Source organism: Pipistrellus hanaki (genome assembly GCF_964339955.1).
Source record: "Pipistrellus hanaki genome assembly, chromosome: 10".
In the NCBI taxonomy this organism is placed as follows: domain Eukaryota; kingdom Metazoa; phylum Chordata; class Mammalia; order Chiroptera; family Vespertilionidae; genus Pipistrellus; species Pipistrellus hanaki.
The window spans coordinates 30,298,111-30,315,846 of NC_140512.1; the positions used below are offsets into that span (position 1 = coordinate 30,298,111).

Sequence of the window (17,736 nt, forward strand, 5' to 3'; positions counted from 1 at the left end):
CATTTAAAAACTAAATTAATTTGGAATTAGGAACTAAAAAATAATATTTGAAATTGTTTTAAAGCATAAACAATGTATTAATATGTATGTTTTGTTTTTATTACAGCTTTTTTTTTTTTTTAGATGTAATTCCCTTGACATTTCCTTCATTCTCCCCCTTATTCCTAAGCATTCAAGCTTTACCTTTGTCAATGAAAGTACTGATCCCATGTGGATTGAATGATGCTTTGTCAAAACCATCACTGATTGGCAGTGGCTGGGCCGTTGAGTTCTGCTCATTCAGATCCATCATGAAGATTTGTCCTGGCTCATCTGGTGCAAAGCTTGGCATGCCAGGATATTTTAATCCCTTTAAAAAATAGAGAATATGTACATATATACATATCAAAACAATGTTTTCATAAGGAAATTAAAATCTTAAAGTCTAGCAAAGATGTTAAAAACTCTAAACTTCTTTTATATTTCTGGGACATTTTTATCTGTCAGCTCTTGCCGTTATCTGATCTGAGGGATTAGCAATGTCATCTAAACTGCTGGGAATGGAAGAATCCAAAGTCAGTTTTTAATATAGAAAGAAAGGGTTTAGACAAAAAGTACCGTGCAAGAGACGAGAGGCTGTGTTACTTTTCATGGTCCCTTGCCTATCTGTGCCTCAGGTTCCTCTTTTAGAAAATGAGGACGTTAAAATGTATGATTTCTAAGACTCTATCCATTCCTGATATTCTATAACTGACCTTCCTCAAAGTGGAGATAAGGGGTGTGTAGTTTCATTGTATTGCTTCCATCCTGACATCTATTACATTTCATAGTAGAATCAGCCAAGAGTTAACTTTGGGGAACTAGTCTCGAAAAATTGACTATTTATGACCAATTTTGTTCTTATAGATATGTCTGAAAATTCGAATATGAATCTTTTTTCCTAAGTAATGCAAAAAGTTCTTGGAGAGTGGCCCTGTGTATTGGAGGACCAGATATTTATAAACATAGGCATCCTGAATGTATTGGGCCTTTGCTGCATCCCTGGTCATTGTATCAAATCTTGGGGTTGACCTATTCTACACAAGTTGCAACTTCCTCCCCACATTCCTCCCCCATCACTCTGATAATATCAACCTTAATATCAACAACCCTGTATCTTTTCTTGTATCCTCGTTTTTCCACTTATACTCAACTTAAATTTTCTCTTTCCTACTCTTCCTTCTCTCTCTCTCCTTTGCCCTTCCTTTTCTTATAAACTCACACACACATACACTCACACATACACTCACACACACACACACACTCACACACACACACACGCTCACAGGCACACACTCACACACTTACAATAACACTAATCTTGGCCCTTAACCCCTGGGGGAGTGAATCTAATATTCAAGCTTTTCTTAGAATAATCCTTCTATGCCTAAATCTTACTGGAAAGCTGACGCTCCTGCAGGCAACACTGAAGCACATCAGAGAAGGTGCTCTGACCTCTTGCATTCTCCTTAAGGCACCACACCTGGAGGACAGAGCCTCGTGCTCAGAGCTACAATCTTCCAGAACTCACATCTGTTATCATCAATCAACAGCTTGCTCCTAAGGAAGCCACATCCTTTGCTTGCTGCCTCCTTATCAAATCCCCTACCAACCCCCTTTGCCCTGGTCCACCCCTTACAAGGCTAATCTAAATTAAGAGAAAAAAACTTAGATGCAAAGTTATCATCCCAACTTTAATCAGACATCCAATGATATTTATCAACCTTTTTGTTCATTCTAAGAGGTAACCCATTGCATATCTCCCAAGTGTTTATCCTAAATTTATTTCTTTATCTTCCTCTTTACCAGTATTCTCAACGAGTAACTTTACCTCCTATTTCTCTGGTGGGAAAATCACAAACAAATATGCCATCCAACATGAATTTACTCTGACTCCCTGCTTTCTGCCTCAATGTTTCTTTAACTTTATCAATTCTCTTCTTTTCTCCCTCTTTGACAGAGTTGACAGAGTTGAACTTTAATCTCCTCAAAATAATTTCCAGATGGTTAAGAATGTCTTTCTATGTATGGTATTTTCAGGAGCTAAATAAAAAGCCATTTATTTGCTTATGTGGTAATTTTTCAGCAACATGCCACATTCGTTTTAAATGTTTACTGCTGATATTAAAATGTTTATGTTCAAGACACCTGTAAGGGGGCCAACAGCATCCTCTTTATCAACATGTCAGAAACTGTCACCATGACCAGGCGCCTGGAGAGAGGGCTCTGAGGCATGCGTATGTAGCAATTTTGTGCTGTGATATCCACTTTCCTTCCAAAAGGAGGGCACTAAGCCAATGTCTGAAGATGTTCTCCTTTCTTCTTTCTGCATCTATAAATTGTAAGCAAGGAACTACTTCAGGGGAGAAGAAAGGAAAATATTAAAGAGGGAAGTAAGGTGGAATTTCTTGTTTCTCTTATCCATCTTCCTGGAAACAGACCCAGACTGGAACTCAGAGGACCAAAAGCTCATCCTCAAGCTTGTCTCTTTGCTCAGTTAATGAATCCTCTGTACCTCAGTTTTGGTCAGATATATATATTGTTGACAGTAGTATAGAAGTCCCCATTTCCTCCCTTTTTGCCCCCCCATACCCCACCCCTGGCCTTTTCTGCACAGTTGTCTGTGTCCATGGGTTAAGCAATCATTAATTGCTTCCCCTCCTCTCAACCTCCCTTTCCTCTGAGATCTGTTATTCTGTTCCATGCCTATGACCTATTTTAGTCATCAGTTTATTTTGTTCATTAGATGCCACATATAAGTGAGATCACATGATATTTGTCTTCCTCTGACTGGCTTATTTCACTTAGCATAATACTCTCCAGATCCATCCATGCTGTCACAAAGGGTAAGAAATCATGCTCTCTCTTTTTAATATATATATATTGATTTCATAAAGGGAGAGGGAGAGAGAGAGAGCTAAAAACATCAATGATGAGAATCATTGATTGGCTGCCTCCTACACAACCCCTACTGGGGATCAAGCCCACAACCTGGGCATGTGCCCTTGACCAGTAGCAAACCTGGGACCCTTCAGTCCACAGGCAGACGCTTACCCACTGAGCCAAACCAGCTAGGGAAGAAATCATTCTCTTTTATAGAAGAGTGTCTTCCATTGTGTAAATGTACCATACCTTTTCTATCTACTTATCTATTGATGGTCACTTAGGCTGTTTTCAAATCTTATGTATTGTAAATAATGCTGCTATGAACATGGGGTACATACATTCTTTCTGATTGGTGTTTCTGGATTCTTAGGATATAGTCCCAGAAGTGGGATCACTGGATCAAATGGCAGTTCTATCTTTTATTTTTTGAAAATCTCCATACTGTTTCCCAGTCTGCCTTCTCCTATTAACTCCACAACCCGTTTATTTGATTTCTTGTTCTCTATGCCCTGTCTTCAGAAAGTACATCCTCTCTCTCTCTCTCTCTCTCTCTCTCTCTCTCTCTCTCTCTCTCTCTCTCACACACACACACACACACACACACACACACACACACACACTTTGGCACTTATTTATTTATTTATTTATTTATTTATTTATTTATACCAATGTCCCATTCTTTTGCTTGAAAAATTGCTCATTTCTCATTCCTCAAAACCAATGGTCCCCTAACTTTACTACTTTTTCAAACATGCATTTATTTTGTCTTTCATTCACTGTCAAATTTCTTGGAAACATCACTTGAATTTGTTACCAGATTTGATTTGTTCAAACTTTCAGAAATCAGTATTCTGTAGTTTATAGAAATGCCTCTATAAATACTTCATATCAATGGCCTCCAAAATATCCCATGTGAAAACCCCTGTACTTTCTCTTGCTTATATCTCTGTGGCATTTGACACTATCGTATATCCCTTTGAAGGAGGAAGAGGAGGAGGAGGAGGAGGAGAATAATTTGCTGATATAAGTCCTGCTTCTATTCCTGCCTCTTCCTCCTTCTGTCCTCATCCATCCCTCTTTCCTTCTTGCTCTATACTCTTTCCTTACAGGATCTTAATCATAACATTTCATATATTTCTTCTATACCAATGATTTTCAAATCTACACATTTAACAGGAATCTCTCTCTGGAGTTCTAGCTTGCAATCCCAACTTCTTCCTAAGGACAACCCATAATCAAATTGTCAAAACCAATATAAACATTCTCTCCTCAAATCCTGCTGCTCATTCATATCTATTATTATTTTTTAAAGGCATCACTTTTCTCCCCAATATCAGGCCATAAAATCCAGTCTTCCCTTTTTCCAATAGTCAATTTGTCATCAAGTCCAGTAGCTTAGATAATGGCACCATTGAAGAGAAAAAATGTCAGAAACATATAGTCCTTCCTTTTTTACCTGGGGAAAATTAAGCCCAGGGAAGCCAATTATTTAGATTACTCAGATAGTTAATTATACAGCCTCGTTACCACACCATAAAGAAAGGTGGGACAGTAGAGAATATTGCCCAGGAAGACGGGACAGGGCATAAAATCACAGCAAGTACCATGGTAGCTTGGGGGAGTGAGGGCATTGCCAACTAATACAAAGGGTGAAGCATTGCAAACAACTTGGCCTAGATTAAGTATCATGATGATCTTGATGATAAATCACCTCTGATAAAATGACTTCTCATTCACTCGGTTTTCTATTTAAGGCAATTGGGTAAGAATTTGTGGCAATTGTTTTTATATCATTCACCACTGAAAATGGTGAAAATCACCTGAAGATGCAGACATCTTATTTCCCCCAATATACTACAGGTATATGTGGACAGGCATTGAAATCCTCCACGGGCCTCATTTATGAGCATATGCATTCAGTAAATATTCTAGCACCTGTGTAAGCCAGGTGGTGTGTTAGGTGCTGAGCATGGTCATGAACATTCCAAAGTCCTGGCCTGGAGGAACTTGAAATCTAGGGAGACAGCACCAAGCAAGCTCATCAGATATTCTATTGAATGTAAGAGTCTAAGCTCAGGGAATCCAAAGCACCAGAGAAGAGGGCCTCACCGAGCAAGAGAGCATTAGGAAAGAGTTCCCTCAAGAACTGAAGTGCCGCCGAAACTGGTTTGGCTCAGTGGATAGAGCGTCGGTCTGCGAAGTGAGAGGTCCCGGGTTCGATTCCGGTTAAGGGCATGTACATTGGTTGTGGGCACATCCCCGGTGGGGGGTGTGCAGGAGGCAGCTGGTCAATGTGTCTCTCTCATCGATGTTTCTAGCTCTCCATTCCTTTCCCTTCCTCTCTGTGAAAAATCAATAAAATATATTTTTAAAAAAAAAGAAAAGAAAAGAAAGAACTGAGGTGCAAAAACAGTGAAACCTCACAAAGAACTAAAAATTAGTGACATGTGTAAAGAGGGGAGTAGCCTTGGGAGCAAAGAGAAGCATGCCAAGGGCCAAGGTAAGGAAGCAGGTAGACTAAAAAGATCTAGCGCATACAATTACCCTTGAAATCAGCAGCTTCCAAACATGTTCTAGGATGACAAGGAAGGGTGACAGCAAAAAATAAGAAGGACTTGAATAATCTTTATTAAAGTCATAAAGATTAAAAATAAGCAAGGAACATCCTCCTTAGCCTATAAGTATGAGTTGTTTGTTAGTTTACAAAAAGACCTCCATTATTTAAAACTTTCAGGTTAATATTTCTCATGGCATTATTTGTGATGAAAATCTCTGTTGTCTATATAGCAGCAATTCAATACGTTCAGTTCCAATGAAAATAGAAAAAGCATACTGTAAGAACTGCAAATATTATTTCCTAACTGCAAAGAATCTCTTAGCTATACAATAATCATTTTTGAAAGACCTATTTGGCATAACATTGAAAAATTTAAATTGGCCATAAAACATTTAATTCAACAAAGAAAAAGATTTTCTAGACAGTTTTGTTTTATCTTCGGTTTTGAAGGGAAATTGAAGAAATAAAATCCCCTCCCACTTGCCCCCCCCCCCCCCCACACACACACACAACCACCAGAAGCAGTTTAAAATAAAAATGAGACCTTAACGATATGGTGCATATGTAAGAATTTAGAAATTCGCACCATGAAGGATTATTATATGTGCCCACATTTTTTTGGCCAAAATAAAATAGATTTAAAAGTTCATTTTATTTGGTAGTATTTTCATGGCTAAAATGGAACATTAGGACTTGCAATTTTGTAAGTCAGAATTTACATTAAAAATGTAGTCAGTAAATCTCTTTCAACAAATTCCATGTCATTTCAAATTGCAATTGATTTAACAAATTTATGACAATGTTCAATATCTTCAGTTCCTTATAGTTTCCTGATCATCCCAAGCTGTGAAGGGTGTAATGGGAATAAAATTCTACTTTTTCTCTATTTCTCTCTAAAGGACTGAAAAGAATAAGGAACCTAAGGCAGAAAGTGCTTAAGGTTTTGAATTGCGTAACATGGTTAACATTCAATCTACAAACATTTACTGAGCTTCAAATACAGGCAAACATAGTGAGAGGAATACTACCGTAGTTATTGAGAAGGTGACTACTCAAAGCTGAGGGACAGATCTGGAGATTAGTTTAGAAATTGAACAAAAATCATTACATATTTTTTGAGTCCCCACTGACTGAATATGAAACTGCCCACAGGGAGCAGGCCTGAGCATTCCTGGGTGTCCTGTTTAGCTCTCCAGAATCCTGTTTTGGCTTTTTTAGTTGTCTGGTTTACCCGCAGGTGGGATCAGTGTGTAGGGGTCCATCTGGCAGCTGTAGTCGGCAACATTAATGTGCTGTCTATACAGGTATCGACATGAGTATCTGAGGGATATGGAAGATACTCACACTGGAGATAAAAGCCAGCCCACTAGGAAGTATATCAATATCTTCGGAGCCATTTTCTGCAAAAGAAGGAGAGGATCAGAAAGATGCGTGTTTGAAAGCTTAAAAGATTAATCTCACAGCCAAAACTTTAAATTTCTTTTGGAAACTCCATTGACTTTTTTGCAGCTATTTACTTGGGAAACTATATTAACTTTCAAGAATCCCACAGGCAGGCTACTCTACAATGAAACCTGAGTCAGACTCCAATACAAATTTTTTTCTTAGAATTCCATCTCCGGAGAAAAAAGCAAATAACTATAAAATGAATTGATATCCTAGATTTACTCTTCAAATAATAACATCTAGCTGAGAGGTTCAGTTTTACTCCCCATAGAAAACTTGGTCTACAGACCAAGTGATAACATTTGGAAAGTCGTCATTTTGAAGGTCTCTTAAGAGGCCTCTCTCCCAAGCATGTCTCTTCTTCCAACTTGTTGAGGCTTAAAAATTCTACTAATATCTGATCATATGGGAAAGTTTTGAGTGACTTCTCTCCTTTACAAAGGCAATATGTCTTAAGATGGACTATTAACTATAAATGAATGTAAAAGAATTTGGTCAGATCTCTTTCCACTGAGAGCTGGTCCTGAGCAATTTTCTTTGGGAAGAAGCATACAATCAGTAACTTATGACTGAAACCAGGATGCAAAGAGGCTTGGGAGTCTCCTAGTAGAGAGACAGAACCACAGGGGATATGGCCCAAGCAGGCAGAATTGAGAGTGAAGGCATTGGTTATCTAGTGTGACAAAATTTATGTTATAAATATGGTAGAATCAATATGTGTCAAACCCAACATGCTCTTTTTAAAATGTGATGTCCATAGTCTCCCATCAAGAGGTAAAGTCTATATTCTGTTCACTTGAACCTGGGTAGACCTTTGTAATTGCTCTGGCAAATAAAATGAAGTGATGCTATAGGACTGACATACAAATTTAAAGTCACAGCCATAGCTTTTGCTAGTGTTCTCTCCCTCCCTCCCTCCCTCCGTCCCTCCGTCCCTCCCTCCCTCCCTCCCTCCCTCCCTCCCTCCCTCCCTCCCTCCCTCCCTCCCTCCCTCCCTCCCTCCTCTTCTTCTTCTTCTTCTTCTTCTTCTTCTTCTTCTTCTTCTTCTTCTTCTTCTTCTTCTTCTTCTTCTTCTTCTTCTTCTCTCTCTCTCTCTCTCTCTCTCTCTCTCTCTCTCTCTCTCTCTCTCTCTCTCTCTCTCTCTCTCTCTCTCTCTCTCCATGAGTCTTGGCATCCCTGAACCTAAATGTAAGAAGTCTGGCTACTTTCAGGTTACTGAGGAGAAACTATTGTATAAAGAGGTCATACAAAGTAGAAAGAGGAGGTCCTAAGGCACCCTTAGAAAGGGTCATGCTAAAGCAGGACTACCAATTAGTTCTATAATCATGTCACATTTTGGAACAAAAGTTCTCACAGCCAGCTAAAATAACAAGTGGAACCTGCTGTGGAGTAATATGGCATTTTTTCCCCTTTTATCCCAGCCAACTTCCTTTAAACCATTCTCTTCAAAATATTCGGATAATCAGTATGTTGACTTAGGTCTTACAACATTAGCTGTAGTTTCTACTTCTCAACTCTGATTGAATTACATAATCTGAGAGTAGACCTAGATATCATTTAACCCAGTGATTTTCTTTTTTTTAAAAAAAAACCAAATTTTTATTGATTTCAGAGAGGAAGAGAGAGGGAGAGAGGGATATAAATATCAATGATAAGCTGCTTCCAGCATGCCCCCTACTGGGGATCGAGCCCACAACCCAGCATGTGCCCTTGACTGAAATCAAACCCTTCAGTCTGCAGTTCCAATACTCTATCCACTGAGCTAATCCAGCTAGGGCTAATCCAGCGATTTTCAACCATTTTCATCTCCTGGCACACCTAAACTAATTACTAAAATTCTGTGGCACACCCAAACATTATATTTTTATCATTCTAACAAAAAAGTAGGTATCATTTTGATTCATTCACATTGGACAGCTATTGTGTTGACTGTTGTCATTTTTTTATTTGACAATCTAAGGCAGTTGTTCTCAACCTTTCTAATGATGTGACCCTTTAATATGGTTCTTCATGTTGTGGTGACCCCAACCATAAAATTATTTCCGGTGCTACTTCATATCTGTAATATTGCTACTGTTATGAATCATAATGTAAATATCTGTGTTTTCTGATGGTCTTAGGTGACCCTGCTAGCGGTTCTCAACCTGTGGGTCGCTACAGCAGGGTAGGGAGGGTGGGAAGAAATCAACCAATGAACTTGTATGCATAGATGTATAACACATGGACATGGACAATGGGGTGGTGAGGGCCTAGGGGGTTGAGGGTGGGGCGAAAGTGGGCTGGAAGAGGTTATTGCCGTGGCTAGAAAGCAGAAAGAACTGAAGACCAACTCCTTCCTGATTTTCATTTTCAAAATCTGAGCTCCTGCAAGGGATTCTGATAGAGGAGGAATGAGAGTATGTGGGGTTCTTAAATAACAGGGACCCTTACCCCCCTGTCTGGCAGTATCCTGGAGAAGACACAAAACCTGGGAAGGAATGGCGACCAGGCATCTTTAAGAGATGAAACTACAGCTAATGTTGTAAAACATAAGTCAACATACTGATAATCCAAATATTTTGAAGAGAATGGTTTAAAGGAATTTGGTTGGGATAGAAGGGAAAATATGCCATATTACTCCATAGCACGTTCCACTTGTTTTTTTTTTTTAGCCAGGAGCACTCTACCTAGCTTTCAACTTAGCAGGGTCGCCAAAGACCATTGGAAAACACAGATATTTACATTATGATTCATAACAGTAGCAAAATTCCAGTTATGAAGTAGCAACGGAAATAATTTTATGGTTGGAGGTCACCACAACATGAGGAACTGTATTAAAGGGTCACAGCATTAGAAAGGGTCGTGGCACTGATCTAAGGCAGTGGTCGGCAAACTCATGTATCAACAGTACAACGATTGAAATTTCTTTGGAGAGCCACATTTTTTAAACTTAAATGTCTTCTAACGCCATTTCTTCAAAATAGACTCACCCAGGCCGTGGTATTTTGTGGAAGAGCCACACTCAAGGGGCCAAAGAGCCGCATGTGGCTCACGATCCGTGGTTTGTCGATCACTGATCTAACGGAAAAGAGGTCAGGAACCCTGACTAAATAGTCAAGTACTGCATGTTTTAAAAATTCTTGTGGCACACTGGTTAAAAATTGCTGATTTAGACAATTCTGCCACTTCCATGTCTTGCATGGGCACCTGACTCTGGCTCAGGCTGGGAGACAATAAAAACTATCCAGCCTCTTAAAGATGCCTGGTTGCTATTCTTTCCCAGGTCTTGCGTCTTCTTTAGAATACTGCCAGGCAGTGGGTAAGGGTCCCTGTTATTTAAAAACCCCACATACTCTCATTCCTTCTCTATCAGAATCCCTTGCAGGAGCTCAGATTTTGAAAATGAAAATCAGGAACGAGTTGGTTTTCAGTTCTCTCTGCTTTCTAGCCAGCAGCACAAACCTCCTTTAGACCAGGGAGCATAAGCGTCAGGCAATTTTTTGTAGAAATTTGGGAGGGGGGGGGGGGAGGGTAGGGGGGAGGTAAAAGAAAAACAATTAAAAATCAGTATTCTTTCTGATTTTGTATATCTTACGTTACAGACTCCTATCACAATAAACTATGCTGTTATCCTGTCGCATATTGATACATAAGGCAAAGTCCTTGACCCTAGGGACTTTGCAATCTGATATTGACAGAAGGAGGAAACACTGCTAATTACAAAATGAAGCATGTGATGGGTGTCATAAGTGACCCAGTCTTTCAGAGTGCTGTGAGACTTTAGAAGTAGGAGGGAAATTTGTGGCTGATTTCAGCAAGCAGAGATGAAGAAATTAGGGAAGGGAATTGCATGAGCAAAGGTGAAAGAGTGAAAAACACTCATTCTCAAAACAGTGAACAGAATCTAACTGAACTTTTCTTTCGAGTAGAAATGTCGGGAAATTGGGAGGCTCAGAGCCCAAATAAGCAGGCTCAGCAGTCACTTGCAGGTGAGATGAGCCCTGTGTAGGGATGCTTCTGCAAGCAAGTGCCAGGCGAACAATGAGGCACAAAGGAAAACAACGGTTCCTGGATTGTGAAACGGGTCTCTTTGAGAATGGGGGTGTCATGCAGGCAGGTCTAAAGGTGGAAGTTATCTAGAAGGAGCTGGTTGTGGGTGGGGATTTAAGGGGAACTACACTAGAAATGTTTAGTAGAATCAAGTTAATTTCAGACTGGAAAAGAAGGCCTGCCATTTGAGAGGTTTGGGATCCAGCTATGGATTTTCAAGTATTTTATTTATTAATCATTATTGTTGAAAGTACTATATAGGTCCTTCTTTTCTCCCCATTAACCTCTTCCAGCCCACTTTCGCCCCACCCTCAACTCCCTAGGCCCTCACCATCCCATTGTCTGTGTCCATGTGCTATGCATAGATGCTTACAAGTTCATTGGTTGATTTCTTTCCACCCGCCCACCCCTGCCTTCCCTCTGAGGTGAAGACATCTCTGTAGGCTGTGAGGTCTGGAAGGCTAATGGCTAAGGAATATTCTTCTTGGTACTTGCAGGTACATTTTGAAGGAAGTGACAATGAAGCCAGAAATATCAAGGTGAGGAAAGAAAAAAAAAAGAGAGAAGTAAGATGGGGCAACAAAAGAAGACAGAGAGGGGAGTGAAATATAACAGAAGGGAAGGAGGAGAGTTTGGCAAAGTATGGGCCAATGACATCCTTCAAATGATGGAGAGACCTCAGTAAGAAAGAGAACTGAGAAAAAGCTAATGGATTTGACATCAAAGAGACCCCTTGTAAAGATGGGATGAGTTAGCTTGGGTAAAGTGGAAGGTCTAAGGAGTAGCAGGAGGTTAAATCAGTTGGCAGCCTCCTTCAGGTGGGAGGTGACCAAGAAACTGTGCTGCCCTCTTGGTACTGTCACATACATACCAATTCCCTCAATGAGGTGGCAGTTCTGAGGTTCCACTGGCTTCACTTCTCGATCTGCATTAATCCTCTCTCTGTGGAAGATAAAAACATGGGAGGTCAATGTGGGACTTCCAAAATTGATGTCTACACATGGTTTTTAATTATCTTTATATTCATGAACTCTCTTGCATATAATGAGTAATATCACATGTAAGTAGGCAACTCCTTTTATTTATATTTCTTTTTTTAAAATAAATTTTTATTGTTCATATTATTACAAATGTTCCTTTCCTCCCCCCACCCCCCCATTGCTCTCCTCCACCAGGTTCCCACCCCACCCTCTGTCCTTTCCCCACCCCCCATTGTCCTCATCCATAGGTGCACAGTTTATGTTCAGTCTCTTCCCACATCCCTCTCTGCCCTTTTCCCCAAGAATCGTCAGTTCACTCCCCTTCCATACCTCTGATTCTATTATATTCAACAGTTAATATTGTTCATCAGATTTTTTTTAATTTCCTTAGTTTTTAGATTCACTTGTTGATAGTTACGCATTTGTTGTTCATAATTTTTATCTTTATTTACTTTCTCTTCCGAAAAAACCCCCTTCAGCAATTCATATAATTCTGGTTTGGTGGTGATGAACTCCTTTAGCTTTTTTTTTTATTAGTGAAGCTCTTTATCTGGCCTTTGATTCTGAGTGATAGCTTTGCTGGGTAGATTATCTTTGGCTGTAGGTTCTTACTATTCATCACCTTGAATATTTCTTGCCATTCCCGTCTGGCCTGCATGGTTTCTGTTGAGAAATCAGCTGACAATAGTATAGGTGCTCCTTTATAGGTAACTACCTGCTTTGCTCTTGCTGCTTTTAATATTCTCTCTTTGTCTTTTGCTCTTGGAATTTTAATTATGATTTGTCTTGCTGTGGTCCTCTTTGGATTCCTTTTGTTTGGAGTTCTGTGCACTTCCTAGACTTGTAAGTCTAATTCTTTCACCAGGTGGGGGAAGTTTTCTGTCACTATTTCTTTCAGTATGTTTTCGATATCTTGCTCTCTCTCATCTTCTGGGACCCCCATAATTCTGATGTTGGTTCACTTGAAGTTGTCCCAGAGGTTTCTTACATTATCTTCAATTTTCTGGATTCTCTTGCCTTCTTGCTTCTGCGGAGGAGTGTCTTCTGGCTCTTTATGTTCCAAATCTTTGACTTGATTCTTGCGGTCTTCCATTCTGTTTTTAGGACTCTGTATAATATTTTTTATTTCAGACAATGTATTCTTTATTTCTTGTTGATCCCTTATCATTTCTTGTTGATTCCTTATTAATTCTAGTTGATCCCTTTTCATATCCTCATAGGTCTTATCCATCTTTTCTAGGAAATTCTTGAAAAACCTTATAAGCGTAGATTTGAACTCTATATCCAGTCGCTTTTTGTCCTCCATTTCTTTCGTTTGTGATCTATTTCGTTGTCTGGACATTTTCTCAGCTTCCCTGATGGGGCGGGGTTTCAGGGTGGAGCCTACAGGCTTGGCTTCCGTCAGCCCCACCCTATGCGGTTCCTGAGTTTCAGTATTCCCCAGGGTCCTTCAATACTCGTTGCAAGCACCTCTGAAAGAAAGGTGCCCTCGATTTTCACTTGCTACCAAACAGTCTAGCCTCTCCCCCAATGAGCCCGGAACTGGGGTTCAGTTCAGTTGGAAGTGGAGTTGGAGGTGGCGTTCAGAACAGTCTGGAGCTTTTGTCTCCTTCCTGCCAGGGCAATCCCGCAGCACAGCCAACCATCCCTTCTCTGCACGCAATGTGTGCGCCTCCGGGACCTCCTTTCGCTGCTCCCCTGGGGTTCCGCCTTACAGCCCAGGGTTCAGAGCAGTTGGAACTGGGGCCCAGCACAGTCGGAGCTTTTATCTCCTTCCTGCTAGGGAACGCCAGCCAGGCACTCAGCCTCCCTCCTCTCCGGCTCCGTCCTCTCCGCGCGCACCGCGTGTCTCTGTACCTTAGGCTCCTCCGCTCTTCCTTCTGCTTTTCTCCTTGCTTCTCATTCTAGAATTTCCAGTCAGTCGACTTTCCTGTAGTTCTGGGTAATGTCCATTTTATATTTTAGTTGTATTTTATTGAAATTGTTGTGTGCGGCTGCGGCTAGGTGTTTACCTGTGCAGCCATCTTGGATTCTCTATTTATATTTCTTTACATAACATGGACAGTATGTGGGTAATATGCCTATGTCAGTTAACCTCACCCAATTATTGTTGAAAGACTAAAATGCAATTATACATGGACAACACTTGGATAATATTTAATAGTATGCGTAACTGCATAGTGTCATTAATGTAAATGTACAAGTTGTATTATTTAATTAGATAAAGCAGGGTCTATTATAAATCTGCACTTTGGCTGCCCTTAATTCACCATGTCTTTGCCTTTTAACCCACCTTCCTCTCTCAAACTGATTTCCCCACATTCAACCCTCCCCTAATTAACTAAACCCTGCAGCCTTTGCTTTAATGTCGTTATTTTAAATTTTTTTATGCTGACTTACTTTGCAACTTATCCAAATGACCAAAATCTAAACAACTGGCGATATTATTTTTCAATACAGTTTTCTTGTTTCCATAGTGAAACTTTCTTTTCAATACCAGGGATAAGTTTAAATTTTTACTAAACAGCATTCAGGAAGACTCTACACACAGACTTACCTTGCTGTCACTTTTAAAAAAATACACCTCAGATCTACTTTACAGTAATACTTGTTTTTAGGAGTCTCTCACTCGGTGCGCTGGGAGCAGTGTTACAATGAACATACTCAAGCTGAACTAGAAGGTATTACCAAAGGGCATCAGCCTCCTCAAGAGATCCCAGCTTCTACTTAGAGAAATAAATAAAAGCTCCCCGAAGACAACTGAAGACAAACAGAGCGTTCAGATCTGCTCAGAAATGTGTAGCATCACCCAACATTTCTTCTTCCGAGCCCAGTATTGACTCTTCCTGAGAGAGTTCTATCACCACTAGCATCTTCCACTCCAAAAGGTCAGATACCTGCGAAATGCCGGTGAACATCTACAAATTTCAGCTCATCTCTCCCCCCTACACACACACACACACACACACACACACACACACACACACACCCCTGTCTGAATAGCTCTTAATCTGGGATGAGTTCAGCAGCCCAGCCCTCCTCAATGTTTAACAGGTCCTGGGCCATGTCTGCCACCAACTCCCACCTGGTAGCCTGTGCCTTCTCTTGAATCCAGTCCTTAGCGGAGTTTTTATTTCTTTTTATTTTTTTTCTGAATGTATTTTTATTGTTGGTAGTATTACAGATATTCCCCGCCTCCCCACTTCCTCTCAGCTCCTCCCCACTCCCTAGATCTTCACTACTCCAATGCCTAGAGCCACTTGGAAAGAGGGTGGTGACTTTCAGAAAATAAGTGGGGGACACTCCTGACCTGATATCTTAGGAAAAGCAAGAACTTGGCTCACTTTCCACACCCATTTGCTGGGTGGCACTGAGGAGTGAGGTCACCCAAACTGTCTGTTCCTCCTGGCTCGGAAGCCGGCACCGGGCAGCCCTGACTTAGCTTGGAAGAGGAAAGACAGCCAAGGACTCAACTCACCTGAGCGCCACAAACCTCTCCCCGAGCAGGGCCAGGCCCACCACGAGCAGGGTCAGCACCAACAGCTTCCCCATAGTCCTGGTTCCCAGTGCCAATGGCCCAGCAGGAGCCTCCAGGTGGCGGGGCGGGCGGGCTCCCAGACCCGCCCCGTGGTCCCCGCCCAGCCCCGCCCCGCCCGCCGGTCCCCGCCCGCCCTCCGCGCCCCACCTGGCAGGTGCAAGGCCGGGACGCAGGGTTGCGGGGCGGTGTCTCCAGCCACTCCCTGTTCCGCCTCCCCAGGTAAGGCTATTTTTCCTTGGGGGTGCGGGAATCCCAGGCTGTCTTTACGCAAGAGACTCAGGGTCATCCTTACGCGTGAAGTTCAAGGAGAAATCTTGGCTAGAGGATTCTTCTTCTCTTTTTTCTTTTCCTTTTGCTCCAGGGCGCGAAATACCAGGGATTCTTTTCTGTTTTTGTTTTTTGTTTTTCTCCAAGGCTCAAAGTACAGAGGGAGCCGGAGCCGCAGGTGAAAGCTTTGCCAAGAACACGCCCCACGGTGGGTGTGGAGAGGGAGTTTGCTGCCAAAAGCTGCGTCATTCAAACTCAGCTCCTCCAAGGAACTGCAGGGAGCTCTGGGGATGCGTCCAGAGCCCCGATGGCAGGTTTCTGGAAGGCTAGAAGGGAGCTGAGCTGGAGAATGGCTCTCAAGACGGTGGGAGAGCTGGTACAGGCATAGAACAGCATGGAAGTGCGGGGCTTGAACGCACCCTTCTCCAGGATTCCCGGAACAAGGCCTTCGCAAGTCCTGCTTCCCAGGCCATTTGCTGAGTGGGTGGATTGTAACTATCAGAAACCCCACACCGCCACCATTGTTGATGGGACAATGAACAATAGGGAAGAGTGGGGGGGGGGGGAGACTTAAGTAACGGGGAAGTTGAGCAGAGTGGGGGTGGGAGGGAGGAGAATAGCTTTGGGTGGAAGTTTAGTAACAAAAGCCTCCTTGATCCTTCTTCCTTCTGGGACTTCTGCTCCTGCCAGGTGAAGAATGCGTGCCCCTCTCTCCTGAAGACCACCAGGCTGGAGGGAGCGGGGCTGAGGGTGGAGATGGCTGAGGAGTCTGAGCAAAGCAAAGTAGCATCTTCTGGCATTATCTGTTTTTATTTACAAACGGAGAGAAATATTAGTTCTAGTGGGTTCAGCTGAGTAAGTGTGTTGAGAGAACAGGATTCGCTCAACCTGGAACTGAAAGAAGTAGTGAGAGAACAGAATTTACCGGCCTGGAGAGAGTAAGAAAGATAAAGGTGGCTAACCTATGGGGTAGATAGGAATGGGTTGGAGAGGGAAAATACTGGTGCAGAGGTGCTCACTTGGAAAACTTTGGATAAGGACTAATAGAGGGCTCAGTGAGGGGCTGGCAGTGGAGATAGGAGAATAGCTTTGAGCTCTCAGTTGGAGATAGAATCAGGCCAAGCTTCTGATGGGTAAGGACAAAGACGGAATCAAGGATGACGTCAAGGATATTAATTTTGCAGTACAGGCAGCCCTTGAGTTACAAGTTTGATTCACGATTGTTTGACTTTACGAAGGTATGAAAGTGATGCGCATTCAGTAGAAACTGTGCTTGGAATTGCCAATTTTGATCTTTTTCTGGCTAGTGCTACGCAGTAGCATAGTCTGTCCTAGGCTGGGCAGTGGCAGTGAGCTGCAGCTCCGTCCAAAACGCGACCACCAGGGTAAACAGCTGCAATTCTACAGCAGCCATTTTCAACCAGTGCGCCACAATGATTTTTAAAACATGCAATACCTGACTATTTAGTCAGGGGCACTGACCTCTCTTCCCTTAGGTTGTCAAATAAAATAAACGACAGAAGCCAACACAATCGCTGTCTGATGGGAATGGATCAAAATTACAGTATACCCATTTTTGGTCAGATCAGCAAAAATAGATAATTTTCAGTGTGCTGATTTTTAATAATTAGTTTATGTGTGCCGTGAGATTTTTTTAAAAAAAAGGTTGAAAATCACTGTTCTACAGTATACTGTGTTGACAGTGTATTTCGGATATTGTGTTCTGCACATGGTTAACATAAGCTAGGCTAGTGGTGGCAAACTCATTAGTCAACAGAGCCAACTATTAACAGAACAATGATTGAAACTTCTTTGGAGAGCCAAATTTTTTAAACTTAAACTTCTTCTAATGCCACTTCTTCAAAATAGACTCGCCCAGGCCATGGTATTTTGTGGAAGAGCCACACTCAAGGGGCCAAAGAGCCGCATGTTGCTCGCGAGCCGCAGTTTGCCGACCATGGGGCTAGGCTAAGCTATGATGTTCGATAGGTTAGTTGTATTAAATGCTTTTTTAT

At 41.7% G+C, this 17,736-nt stretch overlaps 1 protein-coding gene across 4 annotated transcripts in view; it reads right to left on the reverse strand.

Annotated features, from left to right (window-relative positions):
• PON3 (paraoxonase 3) overlaps positions 1-17,736 on the reverse strand; it is a 60,051-nt gene that overhangs the window by 10,593 nt on the left and 31,722 nt on the right. Inside the window, exons 1-4 of one of the 4 annotated variants that reach the window (XM_084896705.1) lie at positions 15,602-15,890; positions 11,808-11,878; positions 6,806-6,861; positions 184-349 (exon numbers count right to left, since the gene is read on the reverse strand). In XM_084896705.1, the coding sequence (XP_084752831.1) occupies positions 184-331 (148 nt within the window). In that variant the 5' untranslated portion in view covers positions 332-349; positions 6,806-6,861; positions 11,808-11,878; positions 15,602-15,890. Of the gene's footprint in view, positions 1-183; positions 350-2,166; positions 2,281-6,805; positions 6,862-11,807; positions 11,879-15,394; positions 15,576-15,601; positions 15,891-17,736 lie in introns of those variants that run through there. The other 3 variants (XM_084896703.1, XM_084896706.1, XM_084896704.1) reach the window with 3 other exon arrangements.